At 39.5% G+C, this 27,991-nt stretch overlaps 1 protein-coding gene across 2 annotated transcripts; it reads right to left on the bottom strand.

Annotated features, from left to right (window-relative positions):
• On the bottom strand, positions 1 to 27,991 carry SMIM38 (small integral membrane protein 38). Of its 2 annotated transcripts, none has more exons than XM_033515337.1 (5): positions 19,899 to 23,816; positions 12,956 to 13,205; positions 12,658 to 12,759; positions 6,604 to 6,700; positions 1 to 3,415 (listed from the first exon to the last, which is right to left on the bottom strand). In XM_033515337.1, the coding sequence occupies exon 5, from the start codon at positions 2,856 to 2,858 to the stop codon at positions 2,727 to 2,729; it is 132 nt and encodes a 43-aa protein (XP_033371228.1). In that variant the 5' UTR covers positions 2,859 to 3,415; positions 6,604 to 6,700; positions 12,658 to 12,759; positions 12,956 to 13,205; positions 19,899 to 23,816; the 3' UTR covers positions 1 to 2,726. The 2 variants fall into 2 exon arrangements, 1 of the variants encoding a protein (XP_033371228.1); XR_001522391.2 differs by lacking the exon at positions 19,899 to 23,816 and adding an exon at positions 24,372 to 27,991 and having other exon boundaries at positions 3,164 to 3,415.

The following is a 27,991-nucleotide window of genomic DNA, read 5'->3' on the forward strand; positions in this document are numbered from 1 at the left end:
CTTAGCATGTTAATGATATAAATTAATAAAAACATAACAAACACATTTATATACAGTAGATTTTAATCAATATATAAAAATACAAATAATTTTACATTAGCAAGGATTTTAATACCACAGTATTTCATTTTTATTTTTCCCTTTTGTTACACATACCATTGTTTCATGTCTGGAAAGGGGGATCTACCCTGTAATCTTCATTCACACTGTCCACAGCTCAAAACTAACATTAAGCACTTGCTTATTTTTAAATACATCCTTAAATGCAAAAAAATCAATAGGGTAGAAATATCTTTTAAATATCTAAATGTCAGCACAGTGCTCCATAGGATCACACCAGGAGATACCAGTGGATACTTTCACACCATACCATACTTAAAGTGCTTAGGTTTTTATTATCTCCATGAAAAGAGAGAGGGCAAAGACCTATGGGAATAAAAAGGAAGATCTCAATCTCCTTTATATTATGCACTCTTGAAAGTGTGATAGCCCTGATTTTGTAATGCAGGATAAACAGGATGGCTTCCCACATCCTGCAGGATGGGATGACAACTAATATGAATGCACAGAAATTAACCAAGTTGCTGTTCAAACTGCTTTGAACACATAAGGAGTGTAGTAGGCAACAAGACCTAAATGAACTCGTCAGTAAAAAATTTTATAATTATTAAATTAATTAAATGTGCCTCAAAACGTGGATGTTCTAATAAACTGCTTGGAGCTGCAGCCAGTTTTACCAATGTAGGACACAGAGAAATATTATGCCAATTAATACTTGGCCAGACCACTCTTATAATCAGAGTGCAACTCACGTGACTCACTTAAGGTCCAAATCAAATGTTTTAGATCCACAAATACCAATGGATCCAGTCCATAGGGTATGGTCCATAAAAGGACCACAAACTCTGATTTACAGAGAAACTTGAAATGCTGCCCTGCAGGGACAAAAAAATCATAGTTGAGAATTCCGTATCTCTGTCAGTTCCAATATCCCAAAATGTTAAATGCAGTAAACCACAACCTCACCTGTACCACTTCTCATTACATCCACACTTTTAAACAATTAATACAAACATGACACTGTCATATAAAATTCCAGTATGATTGAAATAAAGAATTAGAAGATTTATTTCTTAAAGGCACTATCATTTTCTCCACAAGCTTTGTTTTATACACAGCAGCTCAGAATAGCGATGATTAACTGAAAGAAGTAAAACAGATCACTGTTGCTATTTTTCCAGTTACTCGTTATAAAAAGTATGTCTGCACACCAAGTAGACAACACTTTGCTTTCCCTTTGTGGCTGGTGTTGGGGAAACACAAAAAGGACAGAATTATCATTAAAATTAAGAATCAGAGAAACAGACATGAAGTTAGTTACATTTACATACAGTTTATTGTCATCTGGCAGGATTTCAAACCCGACATGTACCTTCAGGCATTACAGGTTGTTTTGTAGAGTGGTCATCCACCATAAATAAAATCACAGGCTGAAACCAATTGACCTGACATTTACCCTGTTCCACTGCCTAGGCACATACCAGCTCTCATGTCTGATTTTTAGGAGGCTTTAAAAGACAAAATTATAAGGGCTGATGAGCAGTTACTAATGAAAAGCCTGTAAGAGTATGTGAGTCATGAATGGGCCAGAAACTGTATGGGAATACTGTAGGCTTTTACCTAGATGAACTCTGATATCATCATGTGAGCTACCAAGAGATAAAGAAATAAGTATATGAAGTGGTAACCTTCAGTTTCACATGAGATAGAAAATGATCAAACAAAAAAAAAGGACTTCTAAAAAAAAATTTAAATAGTGACTGAGGTAAGGATAGTGCATTTCTCAGGCAAGGTAATACAATTTTCCTATCTTTACTGTAGAAAAATTCAGTTTTTAAAAGACAGTATTACACTGAGTTGCAGTCAGATTTAGGTTGTTTGACTTAATACAACACCTATTTCAAAGTAGACAGTTCACTTGGAAAAATGTATTTCTTTTTGCCAGGTAAGTTAACCAAGAAATCCCAAGTCACTTTGTCCTTGGGCAAGCAGTCAAATCTTCCAGTGTCCTAGTAGGGTGCTTATTTCAGGCTAGACATGAAGGACCCTTGAAGGGCTTTGGTGTTAAAACTCACTTGTATTGTCCCCTCACCTGTTGTGGGTACTGAAGCGCAGCCAGAGTCCATCAGAAAACCTCTGAGACACAAATCTGTCTTCCATGGAACAGATTATCCCAGTGGTATCCACCTTTTACTAGTACTCAGATACATTGCTTGCTAAGAAATGTGAATATTTGGCAGTTTCAGATGAAACACACAAAGTTTCTAGCTGAGAAGAGCCATGAGGAATGTGGTAACAAATCAACCAGCCAGGTGAAAATCTGCTCCTGCCAGCCCAGAGCGTGGCACGTGGACACTGAGCACTCTTGGACTGCCCAGCAAGAGGGTTCCTTCCAGCTTGCCCACATCATTTAATTGGTAGAAGTCCACAAGTCTGTTCCAAACAACAAATTCATGCCCAAGTTGGAAAGGAAGTCATTTGACTCAATCAGTTGTCTTTCCTTCCCCTTTATCAGTGAGACTTTCTGAAGGATCTTCATGCAGCTGAAGTCTTAACAGGTCATTTCTCTCTCATCAGATCCCAAGGTAAAAGCTGCTCTAGCTCCATTTACCTTATCCAGCTCTCCCCATTGTCAATTCAAATCTGAATGAGGCTTTTGAAGTCTTTTAGTCCTCTTTTCTTCTGTCAGGAAACCTTTGGGACAGTTTATAATCTATATAAGTACTAAGACAGGACCACAAAATGAATCGTATTAATATAATTGCAACCAGTAAAACCATCAAAAGGACTGATTCCATATTTAAGCTAGAATAATGAGGTAATGTGAAAAAAATACTCTTGGAGATCTAATTATATAATGTAGTATTCAGTTCTGTATGGCCTGCCCAGCAATTCCTCTAACATTCCAATCAAAGTGATCTCACTAGCATGTGAGAGAAGAGTCCAGCTGACAGATTTGGGACATGTAACGTACTATTTAGTCAAGAGGCCCCATGTGCTATTCATAAAGAATTAACAACTCTTATATTGACAATGACAGTATTGTCAGAAGACCTTTGGAAGGGAGAAAAAAACCTCCATAAACTGTCTCTGTGAAGTTGGATTTTTTTTTTTTTTGGCCCCTCTTTTCCAATGCTGATGTAATCTCCAAACATCTCCAGCAGCAGCTGCTCAGCGAAACCAGGCACCTTCTCCCTAGTCCCTTTCAGCAGCACATGCAGCACTTTCCAGCTCCCTCAAGACAATCAGGGCCTTTCTTTCACCAATTAGCTATCACTTCAAGAGTCCTGCGCTGTCCAACGAGCTCTTAAGAATGGTCTTTGCAGGAAACAACACTGGAGGAGATTTTTTTTCCCTAGACAAATGAAAAGGGGAAGAAGGGGAGGGGGAAGAGGGGGAGACAAAAAAGCACAAGAAAACAAATCAGAACACAGAGGCTGTCCAAAATGCATCGCTCATTTAGTACATCAACAAATGAAGAAATGTCCTCGACAGCCAAGGCTAGAGCAAAGCACACACACATACACACACAAAAATGTTCCTACTTTCTTTAGGAGATAGTTTGTTTAATCGAATATGTTAAAAAGGTTTCACAGAAAGAAGTGCTCTTGTTACAGCAAGTCTGAGCCACGCAAACTAAAAGGGAATGAAACTCCTGTAAGATTATGCCGTTTCCTTATTTGGCTTTCCAAATGTAAAGCAGCATTATTTGAAGTAGACACTATAGGAAAGAACTCAGTTTAGGTCTTTTAGATGGATTGATGAAATGAGTAATTACTGGAACTGCTAAGATCTTTTCAGACTTACTAACTAGCAAGCTCCCTTCCCCAGAAACCACATTTTCTGACTAAAAAGAAATTAAAGCCTGATTCGGAGACATAAAGCTTTGGGAATTCTACATTCTTTTCCTCTTAAATTCAGGGTACAGTAATACCTTGCTGTCCTTAGAGGTGCCAAGTCCTCATTAGAACCAGTATAAACTCCAGGACCCAGTTCAGAAGAAAAAAAAGGAACTTTTATTGATGTTTAAGCAATTCCTTACCTGGGCCTGGACACCTAGACTTGTGAAGGCAAAACTGGGAAGGATCAGCAGTAAGTGAAATGACTTGGATATGGTTCAAGCAATAGCCCAGTGTCAGAGCTGCTTCCTTGATTTTTAAAAATCCTGCATTAAGCCAAATATCATACCAAAATACTGACAGTATCCTCTCAAAGTGCCACTTTCTGGTCAAATTTGTCCTTGATTGGGGTAACCTCATGAAAGTCAAAATGTTGCCTACTACACAGCCAACAGAAACATATTTACACTGCAATTTAAAAAAAAGTAAAATAGTCTGTTCCCTTTTATTGACTGTGTATCTGAAGCAAAGCCCTGGGCTTTGTAAACAGTTAAATGGCAGAGCAAAGCAAATACTTTCAGGGGTTTCAGGAGTTTTGTTTACACTAATGGGTGTTCTCAACTACCACATGGATTCTTTAATGGAGGTGGAAAGTGTCAGAACTGATCAGATTGCTTAAAAGGCAAGAAAGTCTGACATATAGCCCTGTGTGCATTTATGAAGGAATGGGAATCAACTCAAATTCTTCTGGACAGGAAGGCTCAACCAAGGGATGAGTACACAAAATCCGGATTAAGGAGGAATCTTTGAGGAGGTGCACCAAACAATGACTTTATACCTACAGATTCCAAAAGCTGCTGAGTTTAAAGGGACTGCTCCTTTCAACTAGCGAAGATTTTGCTAAAAAAATGCAGCAGGCTGGAGAGAACATATAAATACATGCATATATGTTACTAGGGTCACCTACAGCTATAAAAAAAAAGGATAAAAGGGGCCCAAAAGGTCTACTGTCTTGTCCTAAAGCAAAATCAACTACATCATTCCTGACAGCTGTTTCTCTAACCTGCTCTTTTCTTTTAAGAGACCTACACCCACACAGATGAGACAAAAGGAAATCATCATCTCATCTGAAAGGGATTTCAGCAGGAAAAACAGTTTTACAAACTGTTCAGTGGCTCTATCTACTGCAACGCAACGCCTGCAAGACAGGGGCTCTACAGTATACACTCAGTTGGGTAACTGGCTCATTTTGTAGCTCTAGAATTAATTATTATTGGTTGAGGTGACAATATCTGATTTTTTGCTTTTGAGAGGCAGTATCTGTGTACCAGCCCATGTGGATGGATGCAAGGAAAGTTCATTTTTTTGACAACCCTCTTCCTCCAGTGCAGTGCAATCTGCTGTCTACGCTCCAGCAGTATTGCTGAAAACCACCCATTTCAGCATTAGCTGTAATCCAGCACATCCCACGCCTTGGCCACCAGCTCCAGCCCACTCTGTTAGTGCCAAGGAGCCCAGTGGCTATTTAAGGGCACGCCAGGGATGAATTGGGGGCTCATTCCAGTGCCAAGGGAACAACAGGTGCCTCTTCCTCCCTGGGCTCACAAGCAATTCTCAGCTCCGCCAGCTCCAGCGTTCCCTGTGAGGTGTCAAAGCCGGAACAGAGGCAGCACAGCCCTGGCGCCTGGCACCGGGATGTGCCTGGGACAGGCTGACACAAAGCTGGGAGAGCTTCCACGCTGGCAGCTCCCTGGCTCCACATGCCACGGCTGTCAGCTTGGCACCCTGCATTTATTCACATGCAGGAATGCTGTCCAAGATGGAAGGACAGTGCTTTCCTGCTTGTATTTCACTTCTTGGGAGAGATTTCCTCCCACAGAAAATTAATGGCATGGCATGAGCAAGGCGAATTTAAATGCCAGATGAAAACTGGTGTGGCTGGATTTTAGAAAATGCAGTTTAACATGGGTAGCTGTCCTTCTCTTTGCAAAGTATTTTGAGAATGAGTGAGGAACAGCACTATGTAAAGCCAATATATTGAGCATTATTATTTGAATTTTCCCAGATTTACTTTTTCACACAACAGATGCTCCAAATGTCTGGCACCATTTTAAATGATGTGCTTTTTTTGAAGAATGTGTTCTGTATCACCCTAAAAGCATCTTCTCTGTACAGAGTTTATTTTGTTAAAATCATTTTTCAGCTAGTCATCTCTCCAGGGAACAATGACATGATAGAACAGTTTTTCTGATGGGTGATATTTAGTACTAACATATGTTTTCATCACATAACCAATATTACTACTCTATTCTGCTATAAATATTTATTAAAAATCTCTAATTTTAAACTAGTTCCAACACAAATTTCATATTTTGCTTTTAAATTATCACATAATTAATTGTCCTGGTAAACGCCCATTGAATGATAGTTTAAAGGAAAAAAAAAAGGTACATATTACACAGTCTTGTTGACTTTTAAAATGTAAAGCAACAGATTTCACATCTCGTTTTCCAATTCCCTTATCATGAAATCTCCTAAAATATCACTATATTCCCAAAATTTTAAAATATCAGGTAAACTTACAAGCAATAAAGCAGACAATACAACAATATTGTACAATAAAACACCTCCTGTTAATATCAGTTCAAAATACATCCCACAACATAAGTATATTAGAATTTAAAAAATAGGATATTTCACTTACTGCATTTTCCACATAGTCAAAAGTCAGGATATCTACCAAAGGAAACAGCAAAATGCTCCAGGTAGTGGCAAGGCTAATAAGAAGTTCCAAGTTATTTCTTAAAAAAAAAAAAAGGGAAAAATTAAAGACCAGCACTTATCTGTCAGAATCACAATTCCTTCTAAAGTTATCAGAGTAAAAAAGGCACCTTGCTCCAGGTTACATTATGTGAAACCTCCTGAGCAAGCATTCTACATCACACTGAAAACAAAATACCACTTTAAAAGAGCCAGATCGAGTAGTCACTGCTTTAGAGGACAAAATCTGACATTCAGAGTCAACTATTGATCCACGTAAGTTGTGATAACATGTACATATCAAGATCACTCAATGTTGCATTGATTCAAAGCAAAGTCAACACCTGCTCCACTGGTTTTCTCCTGGAAAATCCCCAGCAAACACACTTCTCCCACTACTGTCAGAGAGCTATGCCCATTTCCATTATCAAAAACAAGGACAGAAAGAAGATACTTAATTTATTATATATTTCATCCCTTAAGACTAACTTCAGCCTCCATAAAACCAGAAGTGTTAGCAAAACTCCAGCACAGCCTCAAAGGCATCAAAACTGAGATTTAAACACAACAAAAGAGCACAGATCATAGGAAACAGCAATAAAAGTGAAGGGAAAGGACTAGAAGGAAATGAAACAAAACCTTATAAATCAGTCTTAAAAGTGATTGCATGAAGACAGCTGTATTTCCAAAAAGACTTGATGGGACCTCTGCTGTCATTCCACATGTTGTCTGTTTCATTCTACCTCCATGTGCAGCTGGATGGGGCAATGGTTAGCAGGAGACATCTTGGTTCCCTTTCATTTATGGGAATTTCTTACTAGAAACGTGATCAGAACACTACCCAGCAGGAGCAGACTAGATCATATACATACCATGATACTTAATAGCACCAATCAATTAAAAGATTAGTAATGCCCAAAATGCCCACCTAATTGTGAACAAATATAAAAACACAAAAATACTTCATAACTCAACAGAAAAAACCAAGGATATGTATTTAAGATTGATGTTGTAAAGTTCAGAACAGCTTATTATCAAGTAATTATTACCTCCTTAGTGATCAGAGAGACCATACACAATTTGCTAAGTTTTCACACTGAGCTAGATGCCCAATTTTTGGGGCAGAAAGAACCTTTTTTGCTGGGGAAATTAAGGAATTATCACCAAAACTGACCAGGCACAATGATCTAGCCCTAAACCAAACTTTCCTGGTGCCTTCCATCAGTAAACTTTTTTTCCCCCACTGAATTAATGGAATTCACATCAATACAGCAGAGAATTTAATGAGTACTATTTATGACAAAACAATGTTTCAACGAAATGCCAGTTTTTCAACCACAGAAAACTGGAAAAACATGCTTCAGTTTTGACAAAGTATTTGCCAAGAGCTGCTTTTCAGATCTCTAAAATTCAAGATCAGTACAAACCAGACAGATCACAATCTTCAAACATTATGCAGTCAAGGCACTCATGCATAAAACCACAGTTTGAGCTTTTTGATTAGTTCTGTGGCCACCTATCTCTGGGCTATTCCCAAGCCTCCCTTGACTTAAAATCCTTGTTTCCTTTTCACTGTGCACAAACCAGACTGGGACTTTCAGATACGTCACAGGATGGAAATCTCACTTTCTTCTCATATGCAACTCTGTGTCTTTGGCAGACCAGATCACTTGGATGATGTTCTGCCTGTGCTGTACCAAAATGAGCTCAGACCCATACCTGCCTCTGGTTTACAATTAAATTTGGGTGTCCTGGTCATCTTTGTTTTGAAAGCACAAGCCAGTACAGATAGAAGCAAACAATGACACAGCTGCCATTTTCCTACAAGGCCCACCATGTGACAAACTTTACAACTAAAGAAAAATTCAAACTTTCTAAAACTAACCATAAGCAAAATGTGCTTTGGTGAACTACAGACCTTGTAAATTACTTGAAGATTATATCACCCCACTAATAAAATGCAGTTATTGAAAAGAACTGTTATCCTTTATAAGTGATGGAAGGCAAATATTTCACATGCTGCACTGACACCACTCCAAACCTCATTTTTTTCTATTCAAAAATGAAAGTCAGTCTTTCAGCAAATTACACTGTGTTTTGAAGAAGTTTTTCATTCTACTAATGGGTTATCCTGCTTACTTTTAAAGTCTCTTTGCACACAAAAAGAAGAGGAGCTGGGGCAAAGAAGGGAAGAAAAGAGTCTATTTGAAAAAATTACACTGCTAGATTACAAGAGTTGAAAGCTGGTATGTAACTTTGCTCCGGGTGATCAAACTGCTAATCAGGAATGCTGTCAGGAACAGAATGGAATTCCAAATAAATTAGCCATGTCCAAGAAGCCAATACAACACAGGATTAAGGCTCACAAAGAAAACAAATTTATGCACCCTACTTTATCAGAATTCTTAATAATGTGTACTACTTTTTCTCATCGCATTCTGAGCTCTTCCGCTGGAACAGTGTGGAAAAGGAAAAATGAGTCACATTTCATAAATCTCCTACTTGTACAGACACTTGAAAATGTTACATAGAGCAAGACACACAATGCCATTATATACAAATACATATGCTTATTACAGCCACTGGAGAAATATGCAGATTTATCTCTCCAACTTTATTTCCAAGGCACCTGACCAAAGAAAAGATGCTTCACACTTCTGCAAAAACCTACAAAGCTAAAGGAAAATGTTAGAACTTCATTGACCTCCATGCTAAAATGAGGTTCAATACCATAGTATATATATTGAGTAACTAGCTACAAAAATAAATCTCTCTCATCTATGACAATCCCATTGCATCACATTTTTTATCAAGTATGACAAGAAAAATGTGCAGTACTGTGGCTGAGGTACTGTCTGCAACTCAGAGCATATTCTGTTTTCACCTCTGACAGCATCCCAGAGAAACTCTTCACAATTGCTCATGCCAAAATCACAGGAACACTAAAAGATGTGCTTAAGTTTCTGCCTCTCCTTGAATTGGAACTTTAATCTTTATCAGTCTGGCTTTCCTCATCTGAGAAATAGCAATTATAATAATGCACTTACTGTACAGTAATTTGGAGACAGAACTAAATTTTTGAAGCATTTTTGTAACAATAAAATTTTTAAAAGGAAATAAAATACTCACAAGAAATACTTCATGTAAATCTAGACACATAGAGAGAAATCTTCCAATAATATTAGTGCATGTATCATCTTGGCTTCTGAAAAAGTTAGGTAAACCATACAGATATTCTCACTTCAAGCCATACATTGTCCAGTGCAATTATTCACTGGAAAATAAGAGATGGAGGACAATACCACTTCCATTTACATGAGTCTGCCATATTTCCCTGAGAATTTGTGCATGCAAGGATTTCCTATAACAAAATTCATCAAGCAAACCACCAGCTGAGTGTGAGTGTTGGGGATTCATTTGCCTGGTGGTTCCCAGACATGGCACTGCCCTTCTTTCCAAATGACCAAACTGCATGAGCCATTTCATATCCATGGTTGGTATGTTAGGTAATTTATAAATAATTAATTTATAAATGTAAATATATATAAATATAAATATTTTTTGTACCTGAAAAGTTCCTGCACTGTAGCTACTATTTTATTCAAGCACAAAAGCATGTTTTATCAAGTGTGACTTACATTTATTTTCTTTTGTCAGTGTGTTTTCTCCTCTCTGTAAGAAGATATTTGCAAAAATATGGAAAGAAAAGCATCTTCTCTGGAATTGCACCTCTGGAGAGTGAGGGTCAGATGATGAAAGCCATTGCTGTACCATCAAGACATGTGACTGGAAGGGTTCTGTCTATACCTCAATGCCTCCAATAAATGCACATAAAAAATGTGTGATTTGAACAAAATATTTTAAATTAAATATAAACGATGTGATTTCCTCAGAAAAAGAAACCAAGAAAGCAAGAAGCACAAAAAAAACTTTGCATGAAGACCAAGGAAAAGTGCTGATTTTCATTTTCAAAAGGGTCTCCTTGAATGTAAACCAAATTTTTACGATTAACTACTGAAAGAAAAGTTTTAATTCAGGGAACAACAGAAAAGGACATTTTCCCCAGAGATTTAGAACACATCAATAAACTGTTTGAAGTCATTTAGACAACAATTGTGGCAAATGAACTATTGGTGTAAAAAATGTTACCCTGTTTTATCTTAACCTGCCAAACAGTGCTGTGTATAGTCTGCATGAATGTTCAATTCATGGGCTCGAGCTGATCACATGCATTCAGTGCATGAAGAGTTGGGGTGGATTTCTGCATTTCCAAGATACAGACCCTGAATTTCTGAGGGAAGAAAAGGAGGATGGCTGCTGGCAAGGAGCAATGCTGCACCACTGACTCGCTCTTGGCTGATCACAGGCCAAGCAGATACATGCTGGGTTACCACACTAATTATTTTGCTTTACAAAATAATGTCCTAAATTACAGTTTGATCAGTAAGTGCAGTCCTCTTGTACCCTGAAAACAGCATGCTTGAGGTACATCTGAGATTTTTTTTTTTAAAAACACAGAAAATAAAGCAAGTAGGTGAAAGGTAACTATCCTCTTACAGGCACAAGCTATCCTCTGATTACAATTAATTAAGATATTCAGCAGCCTTAAAACAATACCTTTTTTTAATCAATGTACCCAGACAGCATTCACAGCTTTTTGTGATGACAAATGCCCTTTGAAAGAGTTAATAGGCAAAGGTTTGTACTGGCAATGAATAGGGCTACCTTTAATTGATCCAAGAGCCTTAGAGAGCCGTCTTATAGCGTGATGATGTATTTGGGTTGCAAGTAGGCCAAAATAAGCATAAAGAAAATCTGTAAGACCATGAGACCTTTCATTTTTTCATTGCAGGGAGGGAGGGGGGTGGAACTGCTGGGGAAAATGAGAGAACTATGATGGGGTTATCTTTGTGCTCTGGCACTTAAAATAGATAAAACGACAGAAATTTTGAGGAAAAGAGAGGAAGTGATCAGGCCATAATTCTTAGAATAAACATCAAGATGTACGGAAATGTACAAAACAAGGCTTCTTCAGAATAAAAAAAAAAAGCCATGAAAAAAGAGGAGATGACCTAATGGTATAAAGAAACATTGATTAAAGAAATACCCAGAGGGAGAAAGATATTCCATCAGCTTTAACAAACACTGCATGGCCCTGCATTCCCTCTTTTAACTTGTGAAGTAAGGGGAGAAGAAAATGTCTGTAGAAGAGGCAGATGGATCAATTTATAATTTTTCCCCTTATTCCTTGCTCATCTTTTGCATGTTTTTTTTTTCAAGATGTACAGGAAATGTGAGCACTAAAAGCGACTCAGAAAATTAAACATGATAGATTAATTGTAAATATTTTATCCTGAGTAGCTAAAGAAGAAACATAAAAAATCATTTTTATAAGGAATATTTTTTTCTTAATGAGGCTGACTATACATTAATATTACCTAGCAATGAAGGAAGCAGTCTATCCATGCTTATACTAGTCTTTCATATGAAACTCAATTTTGGCAGACTCCCTCCCTCACACAGAAAAAGCTAAACAGATTTCCCTGAACTTTCACAGGTGCAAACTTTATGTCAAGGTAGATTTTTTTCTGGAAAGTCTGAGGCAAATCAGACAAGAAAATTTCTAGTCTAAAGACTATTTTCAAATGGAATTACTGTGCAACAACTCTAAAAAAAAAATCAATAGAAAATTGTTGGCATCTGAGATTTTCTTAGAACACAAATATGGGAGGAGCTAGGAAAAAACAGCTGACGTTGCTCCTTAAAAATAAAGAAGCAGAGCAATAAAAGATCCTGCTCCAATATATGCATCCAGATGCATTAGGAAAAGTGAGTCACAGCACTTTCAATCTGGAACAGGGAACAGACAAGCTGTTCTCAAACTCTGCTCATCCTGTTCATCCCAGAGCCATGAACCAGTCCTCTTCTCGCATCCAGTCAACAGAACAAGGTACAGAGCCTTCATTGTGGTCTGGGTAAAGATGAGGATTGAACTTACCTCTCCAAAGCAAAAGAACTCATACAGGATTTGAAAAACAGCAATACATTCCCTTATTAGGAATATCTGCCTCCTGTGAGTCTTCCCCTACGGTACAAAGCTCTGAGGAAAAGAACAGATAAAAACTTCCAACAACTTCCAGACATTTTCCCAATTAAACATTCTAAGCCCACAACACCAACCACCACAAAATTACAACCAGACCAAGATGAGCACCAGCTGCATCCTTCAAAAAAACCCCTCACTTCAGGGCAGAAATATCAGTAGATGAGGAGAACCAGGACCAGTGGCAACTTACTGTGGAAAGTAGGAGACAAGCTGTGCACATCTTTGCTTACTTCTGTATGAAGAGACTCAAAATTCTGTTTGCATTTTGTCTTTTTGAGTTGTTTTCACTTTTAAAAAAATAATAATTTTGAGAAAGTCTTCACTTCTTGTTCCATTTACTTTCAATTCAGACTCCCGGAATCTTCTTTAGTAGTTTAAAGCAAAAATACTTCTTTCTACCTTATCAGATAACATGTAAATTGTAGCTACCAATGAGTTTTCTGAAAAGTAAACATATAAAAAAAAATTAGGATATGCAAGGAAGTTTTAGGGATATTAAGTTCTTCAAGAACAAATTAAAATCAACTGCTTTTTGTGCAGGGGACAGCAAGTGGTTTGCCCATCCCACTCTCCCCAAGCATGGTGAAGCACCGGTATTTCATAAAATATAAGTCGATCATATCACAAAATAACTATGTCCAGTAGCTTCATTTTTGACAGGAAAAAAATGGCTTTTAAAGGTCCCTTCCAATCTACTTTATGATTCCATTCTATGAACTGGTACAATCAGCTTATTTGTAGGACACTCCATACTATTGAAGATGGTATTTCTATTGCTACGCCTGGGGACAGCCTACAGAAAAAGAACCAATTTTGAATCCTGTTCACACACATTTAGTTTCACCAGAGAACACTGAGAAAGGCACTTTGACGGCAAATACCAGCAAAATCTGAGCCATTTTCCCAAATGAATTCTAAAGGGTGTTTACAAGTCTGTTTGTTTACATAGAGACAAAACACATCCCACCTGGAAGCATCAATGGGAGCCAACAGAGCCCCACCAGGATGGCATCTCTCTACTGACTCAAATGGACCACCAACGCCAAAAATTGTAAGAATGCCATATCCATGTGCTTATCTTTGACTAAGCAAATACTGTACTGATGAGAAACTGAGGCATAGAAAGTCTGAATAGAACTGAACCCAGATTTTCCAAGGGGAATCTATTTTACAGCTGCCTCATAAAGCTAAGAGAAACAACATTTTAAAAGCCAGTTCATGTTGTACTCTTGAAGGAATTTCTGTGTTGGGTTAATTTTCACCCCTGCTCACACATGCACACGCACACACCTGGAACTGTTGAAACGAAGACTTGAAGGTGGGGAAAGCTGATGAAGAAAGAGAAACAGGTTTTCCAGTGCCAGAGATGGACTCAGTTTCAGAGACAAAATTAAAACACATCAATTTTGGCCCTCATGCCAGTGCTCAGACAAAAGTTTCCCAGGTTCCTTATAAACTGAAATAACCCTCCTGAGTAATTTATTTTATAAAAGTGGTCTCCAGCAAGCTTTACCTAAGAGCTAGTTGAGTCTCCTTGCAAAATCTGTCATCTACAATCCCAGGCCCAAATACAGGGAAATAACACCCACAATGTTTTCCCAATGGAGGCAGAAGGAGTTTTCACACTGCATTCTAAGAGGCAATAGGCACAGATAAAGTTGTTCTTTTAGCTCCATCACTATAAATCCTCAGAAACTCCACGTTGACAGACACCTCCCCCTTAAACTCTCCAAGGACTCTCCTCAGCTCAACTGAGGGCACTATGGAAGCAAACTTTGATCCTCTTTTTTCTAGAAATCTGTTTCACAATTCAACATCTTTGATGTAAATCTTTCAAAAGACTGTGATGGCATCAAGTCAGGGACAGGATGGAAGGAAATGTGTTTCCGACTCCTCAGTGGGGAGACCATTAGGAGAAGGGTTAATAGGCCTGGGCATGAGATCAAATTAAGGTTTGTGCCAGCTCCCCCAGGCTTTCCCTTGCCATCACCAGCTTCCCCAGGCTGGGCAGCTCACCCTCATCTCCTCACCAAAGGCAGCTCTTAAACAGAAGCACAACAGTCTGCTGGGAGGACACGGAAAGGTAATCACACAACTAACTTATATGGACAAAGTATGAAACAGGCTGAGGGAGAGGAAGAAGGGAGGGAGCCTTTGATATCTTCACCTTTGGAGCAATACAAACTTAAGGTACATCCAGTTTAAAAGCCGGGAGGTGGGGGGAGCTGGAATTTGGACCTTCCCAAATGTGGATTGCAGCACTGAGACAGCCCTGAGTCTAAACAAGGCTGGAGTTAGCATTCAGAGCACACAGCCCAGCAGAGTATGGGAAAGGGATAGAGCAGCCCAAAGAGCTGGCGCCACGAACTGACGAGCAGAGCGCAAGTGATAAAGATTTACTGCGAGAGAGGAGGAAACAGTCCGCTGGCCCGATTAGAGCTGTGAATACCGAGTTGTTCAGGGAGGATTTTGCAGCTGACTGATCACAGGCTGTCAGAGCAGGCCTCGGACAACAGCTGCAAGGCTTGCTGGGCTGCAGAAACAAAAGGCGCCTAGCACGGTGCAAAGAAAGAGTTGACAGGTTGTTGTTAGCAGAGGCAAATGTGTGAGGTATGTTACTGTGTGTGAGACGGGCTGGGCTGGGGTGGTGGGGAAGAAGGAGGGCAAGAAGCACAGGCAGCACTCAGAAAAAGAGGGGGCGTCGCGGGGGAGGGAGCAGGGACACAGGCTTGGTCAAAGCGTTTTCCTAAAATCAGGCCGGTGTTTGTAAGGAGGACAATCACAAGGTCTGTTTACCGCTGCCAAGATGAATTAGCCCATCGTCTCATTTATAGGACGAATCCGGTGGCACAGACTATAAGGTGCATGGCATTAAAGGGACTAATTAGACAATTCTGGCAAATCTGAATTAAGACCCTTTCTTTCTTTGAAAGCTGGAAAGCATTTCTCAGGACTCCAGTCAGATGGCTTAAGTTTTGTTGGGCCTTTTCTTTCTATTCTGAGAAGGGATATCTTGTGCAATTCCCTAACTCACAAGGGTCTGCTCTAAATTCTGCTTTGAGCTTCAAGAACAGTTGTTAGGAAGCTGCTGGCATTTACATCATATCTAAAAAGATCCAAACGAAAATCACAGATTTTGCAGGAATTCAGCTCCCAGTCCAGGGACAAACTTTACAGCTGATCTCTCCTATTAAGAGAAGGCTAAACCAGAAGCCTACATGAGAACATACCTGAGCTAAGAGCCCGCAGCTGAATTCTCATTCACACACACAAAACAAGAGAGGTTTTTCAAAAGCTGGTTTCTAATCTGACACCCACCCCCTTCAAATCCAGCGCCTGCAGCCAAGTGCTTTTCCCAAGCAGCTCTGAGCTTTCTGGAGCCATGGTTCACTAAGCATGTGAGTGCTGGGCAGGAATGTATCAATGAAACTCCAGAGATGATCAAAGAAGAGCTGCAGAACAGGAGACCTTACTTTCAGCTCCCTGTTTGGCGAGTTTAGGATTCAGTTCTTGAAGTCTGGCAACATTTTACTCCAATTGTGACCAAAACAAAGTGTTCCAAACACCTCTGAAGCAGTGGTGCATGCTGTTTGCACACAACCACTATATTACAGTGGTCACTATTAAAATGTTTTACAAGCAGTTAAGGTTACCATGGCATTCACAGCAAACTCATAGAAGGGAATACCATGAAAATCACAGAAACATCCAGCAGTGCAAGCTGCTAGTATCAGATGTTTCAGAGTAATTAGTGACACTTTGTAGAGCATAGGCTTTTTGCATTTTAACACGTGTATCTATCACCAACAAATAGGAGAAACCAAGAAAGCACAGTGGCCTTTATAATGTTCAATCAATTATATAAACAAACTTTATTTTGATTTTTCTCTTCTAAATGGTCTCTGGGACCCAGTTAGTCTAGTCCCAATGGGCAGCACTTGATACACTGTAAAGGGAATTCAAAACAAGAGGCATTTCAAGTCTTCTAACACAGCTCCATTCTCTCAAAATATATATTAAAAAACCAACCCAGTGTGCAGAATACTCCATCTAGGGGCAGAAATGTGACTCCAAATTTCCTTAGCCTTTGCTTTGACATGTGTTAACCTCATTCTACCAGGTCTGAGTGGATCATAAATTATCAGACATTTCAAAACAGTTCCAAATAGCTCTTCCTCAGTATGAGTCCATAGATTTTTACTTTTTTTATTATTTTAAATACAGAGCCTCTAGTTTGAGTTTCCACTTAACAGTGATGAAGAACATAGGCACCATTTTTATATGTCTACTAGCAACTGGACCATACTTTAAACAACAATTATCTTATGAACAATTTATAATCCATCATCCCACATGCTCTAAGTTTTCAGCTGAATTAGGGTGGCCAGTGAGCTCAACTAAAAAGAATAATGAAATGCCTGAAGGACTACTTGTGTAACTATATTTTTTGTATGTAATTGTGCTTCTACTGGAGTCAAAGCAAAGTCTGAATTTGACTGCAATGGCAGCAGAAATAATTTGTGGCAGAAGCATATATTTCTGAATCACAAATTCTCTCTGTAGCTGGATAATTCAATATCATTTATTATTAATGGAATTTGTTCACCAAAAGTATTTGAGAGCAATGTATAGAGTAGACAGAAGCAACAATTCACAGGCACAGAGAAAACCCTGAAAATATAAAATAATCCCCTTTAAGAACTTTTTTCTTTTTAGGGAAAAAATTAGTTGCAGAAGTATATCAATCCTTGCCTTCCAATGATGTTTTCTTTATACAAATTGCTTTCAGCTGACAAATCCTCACTGATTTTCCATAGTCAGCAATGGGTTACGGATTGTCCATAATGTCACAGCTTTCCACTGCACTGTGTCTTGCTCTTTGTCTCTCTGGTACAGAGAGGCTGCTTCTAAGGTTGCTGTAACACTTTGGAAAATAATCAAATTACTTCCTACATTTGCTCTCCTTAAACACCTCTGCTTGATCCCCTCCACTCTTCCTGCTCAGCCTCCCAGTCACGAACTTCGTACTTCATAAATGCAGAGGTTAGAATTTTCTAGACACCACTTTAATTTTTCAAATAGCAATCCAATTACTGAGCAAATTGGCACATGTGCCTGGTTACATAGTGACTTGGCACTGCCCCCACTCACTGCTGGCAGTGATGAATGTGTTCCCCCTCAGCCCTCTTCGTCTATCTGCCCCAGCCTCCGAGCCAACACCAGTGACCACATAAGGAGAGTGCCTGGCAGCTGCAAGCCTGAGGTGCCAAGAGGCAGATTGTGTTCTGTAGCAGCAGGATCTGGGTCTGTGACTGGCTTCCTGGCTAGTCTTTTGTAAGACCCTTTCCATGGCCTCTAGGTTGGCTCTAATGAAGCCTGTAGAAATGCCTGCAGGGCGCTGGTATAGAAGTGAGTTAAGTCAAAGGTTTAATTTAGTTTCTAAAGTGAAGTGAATGTATATTGGCTTTCTCTTGCCACTCTGCAATTATATTCCTGCCACATTTATGTGAAAATACAGTATTCAGTCAACAATAGGAGTGCATTCCTGGGTACGTCTGCACCGCAAATTGGGGCAAAGATCCCCAAGCCAGTCTCAATTAACTTTGCTGCAGAACCAGGAGCAATATAGCCGTGTTTGCTCGCTGTGACACCCGAGCTAATTAACTGTGTATGGCAGTAACAGAGCTTTACTGTTTCTGGCACCGACACTGAAGTAAGTCCCTGTGTGTTAAACTGCTACAGACATGCCAGCTCACTTGGAGGTAACCAGAGGGTTCCCCAACCCAGTGCTGCTTTGCACTGCCCAGATACATTTAGGAATACTCCGGGAACTGGCAGGAACTTGTTGGCCATCATGTGAGAGTGGTGAGCCTACAAATGTCATTACAGTAAATGTGGACTGTTCCACTTCCATCCCAGTCACATTCTTTTATTATTCACAACATGATGGTCACAGAGCATCTTTAAGTAATGTGCTGAGCATCTTGAGCAGCATCTGTCACATGTGCTGCTTTCTATATATCTCACTTCCTCCTCCAGGGGCAAAATGCTGGATAAAGATATTTTAAAGTATTTCTCACATTTGCTTTTTTTTTTTTTTCCTTCCCCCCAGGAAATTTGGGTCTTAGTCATAAGTGAACTTCTTTAGACTATTTAAAAACCCATTTTCAATTATTGCAATGAAGCAGATAAGGACCTTCCCACAACAGGATAGCTTCTCCCCATCTGGCTTTTTTATGATCCCCAAGAAATTAACTTTCTTGAAATAAATGAGTGCAGGTTCAAATGACCAGAATTGCACTATGATCCCTGTAATTCAAATAGGCTTTGGTGAGGGTAAAAACAAAACACAACTTGCCAGCTAGTCCTCTTTTGGAATTCCACCTCAGGCATACCAAGAAGCTACTGGAGAGAATCAGAGTTATTTGTCCAGCAAATTTCTGATGCAGATGGTAGTCTGGAAAATATCTGAGTGGACTCTGAACTGCACACACAAGAATATTTCACTGAGTTTGCTTGATTGGACTTTACTGTATGACTTTATCACTGTATGACTTTATCATTTTATGGGTACAGTTATTCGTTAGTGATGAAATTTTCCCTTTCCCTATATATTTTTTCCCCTAAATCAGGTACTTCATGAGATGTACTCAGAAGTACTCATTGAGCAGTTGGATTATATTTAATTAAATTGTCTGCATTTATAATTCAAGAACCTTTACCAGTGTTCATCTGTGAGTAGATAAGAAGTCCAAGGTCTTCTGTTGGCTTCCTAGATAAACAAGCCATGTTGTAATTCCAAGAACCACCGTAAGTATACAAGGACTTTCTCTTCAAACCTAATCAATCACCCCAGCTTGCAAGACTGACTTTTCACAAGACACCAAACACACTCTTTGAGCTATCCCTCTAGACAAACACCCACAGCTGTGATGCAGCAGCATGGATTTTAATGAACTGTTTGATATCTGAGCATGACGTTTTTCCTCTGTGCTCTCAGTCTTTGCCACAACTTTGCATGGCTTACTTGGAGTCACTTTAAACAAACACCATTAAATTCTGCACAAGCACCAGGCAAGGTAAAGTTACACACATTGCTGGTAGGCTTCACACCATTTTTCAGGAGTCCATACCTCTGCATTCCAGTGATGTCCAAGAGAAGGATAAAAACCCTGGAGCTGTAGCTGAATTGAAACCCTATTGCTATCTTTTCTTTCTACAGGAGCTGGACACAGGACCCCCACTCCTGGCCACAGGCCTGTAGGACACAAGGAAGAGTTAGTTATTCAGAAGGGCACACGAGCATGTGCCTCTCACCAAGCATGTAAATGCCCCAAACATGCCAAAGCTAGAAACATTGCTGTAGCCAAGCTGTGCTGGAGCTGAGCATGCACTTAAGAGCTTTGTTGGATGGCAGCCATTTACAGATGCACAATCAGTACAGAGACATGGAGGCAGAGACTTCCTTTAACAGGTCCTCTGAATTATCTTCCTGTGAAGACACTTACTTGGTTATTTTAATTAACATGTTTAGAAAACAAAATACTCTTCTTCTGATTACATCTCAGACACTGGATATGTATCATTTCTCCTGGAGTCCTTAATTTACCACAGTTCTTAAAGATTCAGGGCCAGGCAAACAACTGAAAATCAAACACAGAAAGTAGCTGGATTCTGATAAGACAGAACTTTCCCAGCTCCTGTTTGCCTCTTGCTTTTTCTTTGATTTTTTTTTAAGATGCTGGTGGGTGCTTGCCTGCATGTAATGATAATTATTAACAGCAGCTTGATGTATAAGAGAAAAGAAAGTGGAAAATAAAACAATAGGAAAGGCATTAAGGGCACTAAGTCATTCTTTCTGGGATGGGCATTAGGCATATGTTCGCTACTCCAGTCCCAGTGCAATCAAAGCTGTCCTGTGCCACTGCCAAAAACTGCAACAGGTGCCAGAAGATTACAGCATTGGTTAAACCCACTCTTAAGGCACCAGCTCAAGGACTGATCCAAATCCCAGGAGCCAATTAACATCTTTCCCCAGATGTCAACTGTTTTCAAATAGTTCCCCTCTTACTTCCAGTGTGATGCTGGGGAAGGGCAGGGGGATAAATAATTTTGGCTGCCAGGAGGCAATCCTCTGATTTCACCACTGCTAGTCTGGACAGATGCCAAAGTCATGTACAGCTACTCAAATGCATTTGTAAGGTAATTAATATTTTATATTCACAACAATAAGAACTTCATTCACACAGAACTACTAAGACAGCTTCTGGTTCCATTCTTCTCAGTACATTACAATGACAATTCCATACCAGCAGCAGCCACATGGCCTAAAGGTGCCAAGCTGGCAAGGAGACTCTCAGCACTTGGCATCTAAACCCTTTGGCAAAGCCCTCAGCAGTTGTGCTTGGCTTCCTTTGGATCCATCATGTGGTCAGGCTGCTGATAGCACAGGAGGGTAATGCGTCCTCTGGGCACCATTTCACTTTAACACCTGTCTGATTCAGAGGAATGCACGCATATGCAGAGTGAGATCCCTGCACAAATCCTTCTGGAGACCCAGAGTACATGCTCCATTTATTACTGAAAGGGGTCGTTTCCTCAGAACCACTGTGCCTTCTTTTTCTTTTTTTTTTCCCCCCTCTCGTCTGTATCTGTATACAGCCCTTAGAGGGTCCTACATCCTGCCATGCATTCCACATGTGTTGGAGGTTTCCTCTGTGAACAAGGAATAAAAAATATAGCCTTTTTGTATATAATGAAATTTCATATTTTACTGTGCTCATATAAAACCATTTCTTTGTGACTACGACTTTTTATTTGCGACATTTTAATGATCTACAAATGTTTGGTATAGATGAAAGGAAATTATTATTACCAGGTCACCTTGCAGTAATACTTTTTGATAAGCACCATAATTCCAATTAAATCAAATAATAAGGGAGGGGGAAACCCTTCAAACATTTAAAGTGCAACTGAAGCAAAAATAGTTTTAGGGTAGAACAAAACAAAAACAAAAACAAGCATACATCATTTACCACAAGCTACAAAATATCAGAGGAGCTTAGATAAGAAAGTTCAAAGCCCTTTTTCCTCTGGGGACCATTCAAACAAATGCAGACCATAAGAATGCGACTCTGTCGCCCACAAACCTCATGTCACAGAATTGGGGCTGACTTGGACACAAATTTACTGAAATATTCCCCACATCTGGTCCTGCAGAGGTACCTGTCAAAAGCACAGCTACCACCCCAAGATTGGCAGAGGTAGCTCCCTGGGACCTATGGCACAGAAGTGCATTGAGATGTCACAGAGCACCTCCCAAATCCCTGCCTATGCCAAAGCACTACCCCCACAAGCCTGGACTGGTTCTTCTGGTACATTCTGACACCTCTGAGCATGGTTATCTTTGGGTCAGACACCCTGAAGCATGTGAAATACATGCAAGCCTTGGGTTGTTAAGATCACATCACAAAATAGCTGCTATCCTCACTCTGGAGGGAAGGCTCCGCATGCCCATCTGACCCCAGCTGGAACATCCAAACACAAGCCATGACTCCTGTGTTCCTCCTCAAGCTGTACCCTCTGCCTGTCACCTGCTACTGTAATTCTTGGTTAGAATCAAGCTCAGGGCCCACAGACACCAGCCAAGGCCTCTCTGTTCTAGCACAGAACACAAACCCTGCTTGCAGCACATAATATGTATCTATCAGTACTCCTGTGTTTACCCATGAGCTTTGCTTTTTCAAAATACATTTTTTAAAGCATTGTTTAGAGGGAGCTGATTTTTGTTGTTTTGTTGGGCTTTTTTACCTTCTTGAACTATTCAATCAGGAAAAAAACTTCTCTCCCCATCCTCTGATACACATGTTTTCTTCAGAATACTAGGGAAACATATAGGATGGACACAGGGACCATGACAAATTTAAGATCTACCATCTTGAAGGCTTTCCTGACCACAAGCCAAATCTTTCTGGAATGTAAAAAAAGCTTTTAATAAGGCATTTTCAGTAAGAAAGTCACTATTTAACACTGGGGAGGTAAGGAAATACTCCAACTTAAAATTATTATTCAGTTGCATATAAAAATGTTATTTTAGATCATTTTTAGGACTTGCTGTAATTGCATTATTTTCCATTTTTTTTCTCTGTGACCTGGGCAGTGGATTTCATTGCGATTAAAGCACCTGGCTTTTGGAGCAAGTGAGACGAAAAATAAGTACCAAATGAACATATAAAACTCTGAAGCAACATTCCTGGAATAGTTCTGTAAAGTGCGTGGCATGCTCAGAACACATGATTTCCTAGTACAAAGATTTTATTGGCTTCACTGCTCAGTGTGGTCATCTCAGATTCATGCCAAATAAACCTTCCAGATCATACTGACATTTTATTTTTCATCTCTGGCTACACCTACTCGTTCTAAAAAGCTAGCTCCCGACTCCTGCAGGAATTCCCAGGCTGAAGGCATGTATTTTCCCTTGAAAATAACCTAGAAGACAGTGCTGCATGTTACTCTTGTCAACTAAAGTGGAAAGGACTAAGTACAGGATTTCAGAAGATGCAACAAAAGAGCAGGAGCCAGGGAGGAGGATTTGCCTCCATAAGGTTCCTGGCACCTTATTTTGGCAGCATCCCAATGCCAGGTACCAGGAGCAGACTTATTCTCACACAGCTCCAGGTCAAAGTGAGCCCTGGAATGAGTACACTTTACAGCATGCCTTGTATATGTCATGTGGAAAACCAAGGAAAGGGGAAAAAAAAATGTATGTCAAAGTCTGTTGGGGTTTAGATGTCCTTGCTTTTGTTCCTTCTCACCTATAGAATTTTGTCCATTAGTTGTGGGGAAACCTGACTGCTGGTGATTATTGGGTGCTTGAGAAGACAGAGTTTGGCTGGACCCAGGGGGGAAAGGGAGCAGGTAAGAGAGGGCGAGGGCAGCTGCTAGTCGGATCGCTTCTTCAGCGTCAGAGCTTCACACACTCTGAGCTGTCATTGCTTGAGGGAAGGAATTCGCCATAACCCAGATGGATCTGCTTCTTCTTCAGGGGCTCCGCACCCCCTGTCGTGCTGGGACGTGTGGCAGTGCCAGCCACCGCCGCGGAGCTGCTGATCCACCTCAGCCACCAGCCCAGGATCTCAGCTCATCCCTGCTGTTCCAGCTGAGTGTTCCTCAGAGCCCTGCAGGAGCACCAGGACTGCCTGAGGGGGCTTGTGAAGCAAAGCCTCTCCTCCATCCCTTCCCGTCTCGGCCGAGAAAGCTGTCACGGGGTCCATGGTTCTGTTTTGTTGTTAATGCTGTAGTTTTTGTTGTTTGTTTGCCTGGTTATACATACTAGTAAAGAACTGTTATTCCTATCCCCAGATCTCTGCCTGAGAGCCCCTTGATTTCAAAATTATAATAGTTCAGAGGGAGGGGGTTTTACATTTTTCATTCCAAGAGAGGCTCTTGCCTTCCCTAGCAGACACATGTCTTTCAAACCAAGACAAAGTCAGAAAAGACTCCAGTTTCAACTACATGCACGTAAACCTACACGGACAGATCTTGCCAGGTGCTTCCTTATCACAATCCACTTGCCCTGTTAATGTGACTAAATAAATACAACTTACCCAAATCAAATCCTGACCATTTGTCCATATCAAACTTAATGAACTTCCTCGGGTTTATGCACTTTTTCAGCATGCAACGTAAAGTCAAGAGCTTCTTCATGAGAATGTGCCTGACTGGGATATTAAATTTTTTAGAACAATTACTGTGCCATGACAAAAGGGTACAATACTGCTTTAAAGGGCTGCTGACTCTAGACAATTTATATGCTAATTTCAGAAATGATTCCTCCTACATTAAATAAGGAGCTGAGGAATGTTCCAAAGGTCTAGACAGACCATGCCATTAACAGATTGGGTAAATCAACATTAATACTGCCCACAGCATATTACACTGTGTGAACTTTCTTCACTGCCTGCACTTTACTAATTTTAGTTCCACGTGGTTCCTCAGCTGACTGGCCAAAATATAAACTACAGCACCTCCCTAAAGCCTCCCTGTGCCAATCTTGACCTTGGACTTGCCTTTAATATTAAACTTGAGAAAAAGTCCTGAATGGTCACACACTTCTTTATTCAGGGTACATTTATAAATGGTTTATAAAGGGTTAATAATGATTAATAGATTATGAAAATGTTTAAGAAGCATGGATAACGCAAATACTAAGAATAGCTGTTTGGCACCCAATACTAACTGATCAGCCATCTAGAACATACATTCTAGCCTAAACTCCATCACTGTGAAGGCCAAGTCTGGCAAATAATTCAAATACCTTCAAGCTTGTTTGAGCACTGACAAGTTCTCCAGCATTTATTAGTAGTATTCTGAGGCTATTATTCTTAAATTACAAGTCAAATCTGTCTCTGAATTTAGACTTTGAATAAACAAGCTGTTACAAAGCCTTAGACTAACAGAAAAATATCCAGTTTTTGTTTTATTTTCAATAAAAATGATCTTTATACAATGTCTTATATGGCATATGTAATGCTAATAACACAGAATTGAAAAACTCAAAATGCAACAAGCATCACTGGATGGATCATGAAGTACTAAGATCAATTGCATTTTTAAAATTCCTTATGTCTTTGTATATCAGCTTAAAAGCTACACTGCTAAAACAAAGCACTGATGCAAGGTATGATGCTGAGTTTAAGTGCTTAGCTGTCACAGAAAAAAATAATTAAATCTCACTTGGTATGAAATTTTGAGTTTAGAAGTAAATCAGCATGCAAAGCATTTACAGCATTTTGTGTATTATCAGGATGTGATGAGTTCTTGCAGTGTCACTTACTGGTAAACCCTAAAGCAATAAATACTGTGAGGTACCTTCACATGACAAAAATCTGATTTCTTTGCAACTGAAGTAAGAGTTGCTGATAGGCTTTTCTTTCTTCCACCCTCACCTCCCTCCCTTGTTTTTTTTATCTTTCTGCTTAACTGAGGATTATATCAAGTCTAAGTGAATGACACAATCTCATAACTTTCTTAACAGACATTGGAACATTTTGGGGGTGCAGAACTGAATACTAAGTTAGAAGAGCACTGAGCAGGCACCTCCTCTCATTGAATTCAATAGCTGAACTTCCACGGAGTGCCAAGGGATTGAATTAGGTCTGCTTATAATGTGGGTGGTAGTAAACTCTTTATGCTTCATCACACACACCCACACACACACACACCCCAACCAATCACTGCACTATGACTTAATTACTTCATAGAAGCCATCTCCTAGCAAACTACACCCAGGTGTGGAGTGAAAAAACCTTCCAAAAACCATTACAAGCAGGACCCCAAAACCTGATACAGGTAATAAATACATCAGACACAGCAAGAACATGCTTTGCTATACCTGAGATACCTCAGCCAAATGGCTCCTGATAATGATCAATGATGGCAATTTGGCAGCTGGGCTACTGGAAAAATTCCAAGCTTCACCTTCCAGCTACAGGAATGAAGAGGATATATGTGAATGTGATCTTTGGCAGGGAAAGCTACATTGTTTCATTGCTGTGGGAAAAATGCTTAATGCATGAACATTTCCTTAAAATAAGATTACAATGAAACATTTGAGGTAGCATTATTAACAATAATCAACTTTCCTGACTAACTGAAAAAAAAAACAACCACAAAACAAAAAAAAACCAAAAAAACTTTTGACAAACCCATCTCCAAGCTGCAGGAGAGAAAAAAAAGAAATCTAGTGTTTCGTTCCTCACTTTTTTTTTTCTGAGCACTTCAGCACAGATGCTACTGCAAAGAGAATAGGCCTTTGTGTGCTTTGGGTTTTAAAAATCAAAGCAGCTCCCAACTTTCCTGCTCTTTTTTCCCATCAATGAATGAGGAGGAGATTAATCAAAATTTTGGGCTTAGATGATAACACTTGATATACTAAAAACAAGAACCCTCACACACCTCAAATTAATTTCTGAATGGTGAACCTTGTGCAGGAAATAGCTCATGTCTGAAAAGAGACACAAAATGCATATAGCTTTAAAAAGGATTTGAGGATCTCAGAATCCAGAGCTGCTGCTATGCCTCATGGAAGAGAGAAAATCTTAAGGGGCTTTATAACCTTTGTATCAAAACCTAGTCATAAGAATGTTGCTAAATATTCAAACAGGTATTCTTCCTGAGAAACCACAAGTGAAGCTCATGCAGATGTCTGCTCTTGAGTACACATAATATATGTGCAAAACACCCTATGCTTTTCAACAGGAAGTAAATTGTTCCCAAGTCAGGGCTCATCCAGAGGCTGAGTTTAGAGACGCCTTTCTCCCATCCTTTCTCAGTCTTTTATCACAGCCTCCTTCCAGCATTCTTTTCCTCCTGTAAAGGTTCAACCAAACCACCTCCTTTCCTCCACCAATACTCTTAGTTTCCCCCAGAACACACCTTATCTCAACAAAACAAAACACTGGAATTAATGTTATTTTATTATATCTTTACTTTTCTATATGCCCCTCTCCTCACGCTGCCTTTTTAGGTTAAAGTTTCTTTATGAGAGAGATTATTTACTGTTCAGTGTAATCATACAACACAGGCTGGATCTTAACCAGCCTCAAGGCACTGCCATAAGAAATTGAGAAAAGAGACTGCCTTTGCCCTAGGTAAACGCTGTCTAGAGTTATATCAATCCTATTTATCCATCTGTGCAAAAGGAACCCCAGAAAGCACATAACAAACAAGCTAAACATTATAGTATCTAAATCTAAATCAATTCTTTTGAAAACTATGTATTTTAAACAATTTCTGTAGCATGAAATGGAATCACATTTATTCTATGCATCTCTGAAATATTAAACCATGGTGGAAATTTTATTTCTTGAGTGTTATTCATGTATATTTTTAGGGTACTTTGGAGTAAATTTTACCTGTTCACAACTACTCCTTTCTCTTCATTGAGCTGCCTCATGAGAATGAGAACATTGAAATTGAAAAAATTTTCCTATGAAATACCATAATTGGATACAGAAAAACTTCTAAACACTCAGGAAGATACCCACAAAAATACTTAAAAATTGTTTCTGAACACATTTAGCATCTAAATATTTTTTTACTGATTATTTTACAGAAACCATGTACCTCATTTTCTTAGTGGAAAAGCTCCTGGAAAATCCAAGATTTTCATTACCTTGGTGGCCTCCTCTGGACTCACTCCAACAGCTCCATGTCCTTCCTGTGC

Source organism: Parus major, chromosome 5, assembly GCF_001522545.3.
Source record: "Parus major isolate Abel chromosome 5, Parus_major1.1, whole genome shotgun sequence".
In the NCBI taxonomy this organism is placed as follows: domain Eukaryota; kingdom Metazoa; phylum Chordata; class Aves; order Passeriformes; family Paridae; genus Parus; species Parus major.

Excerpts from the sequence above, each read along its gene's own strand:
- SMIM38 (XM_033515337.1), bottom strand. The coding sequence starts at position 2,858 with ATGGAATCAGTCCTTTTGATGGTTTTACTGGTTGCAATTATATTAATA.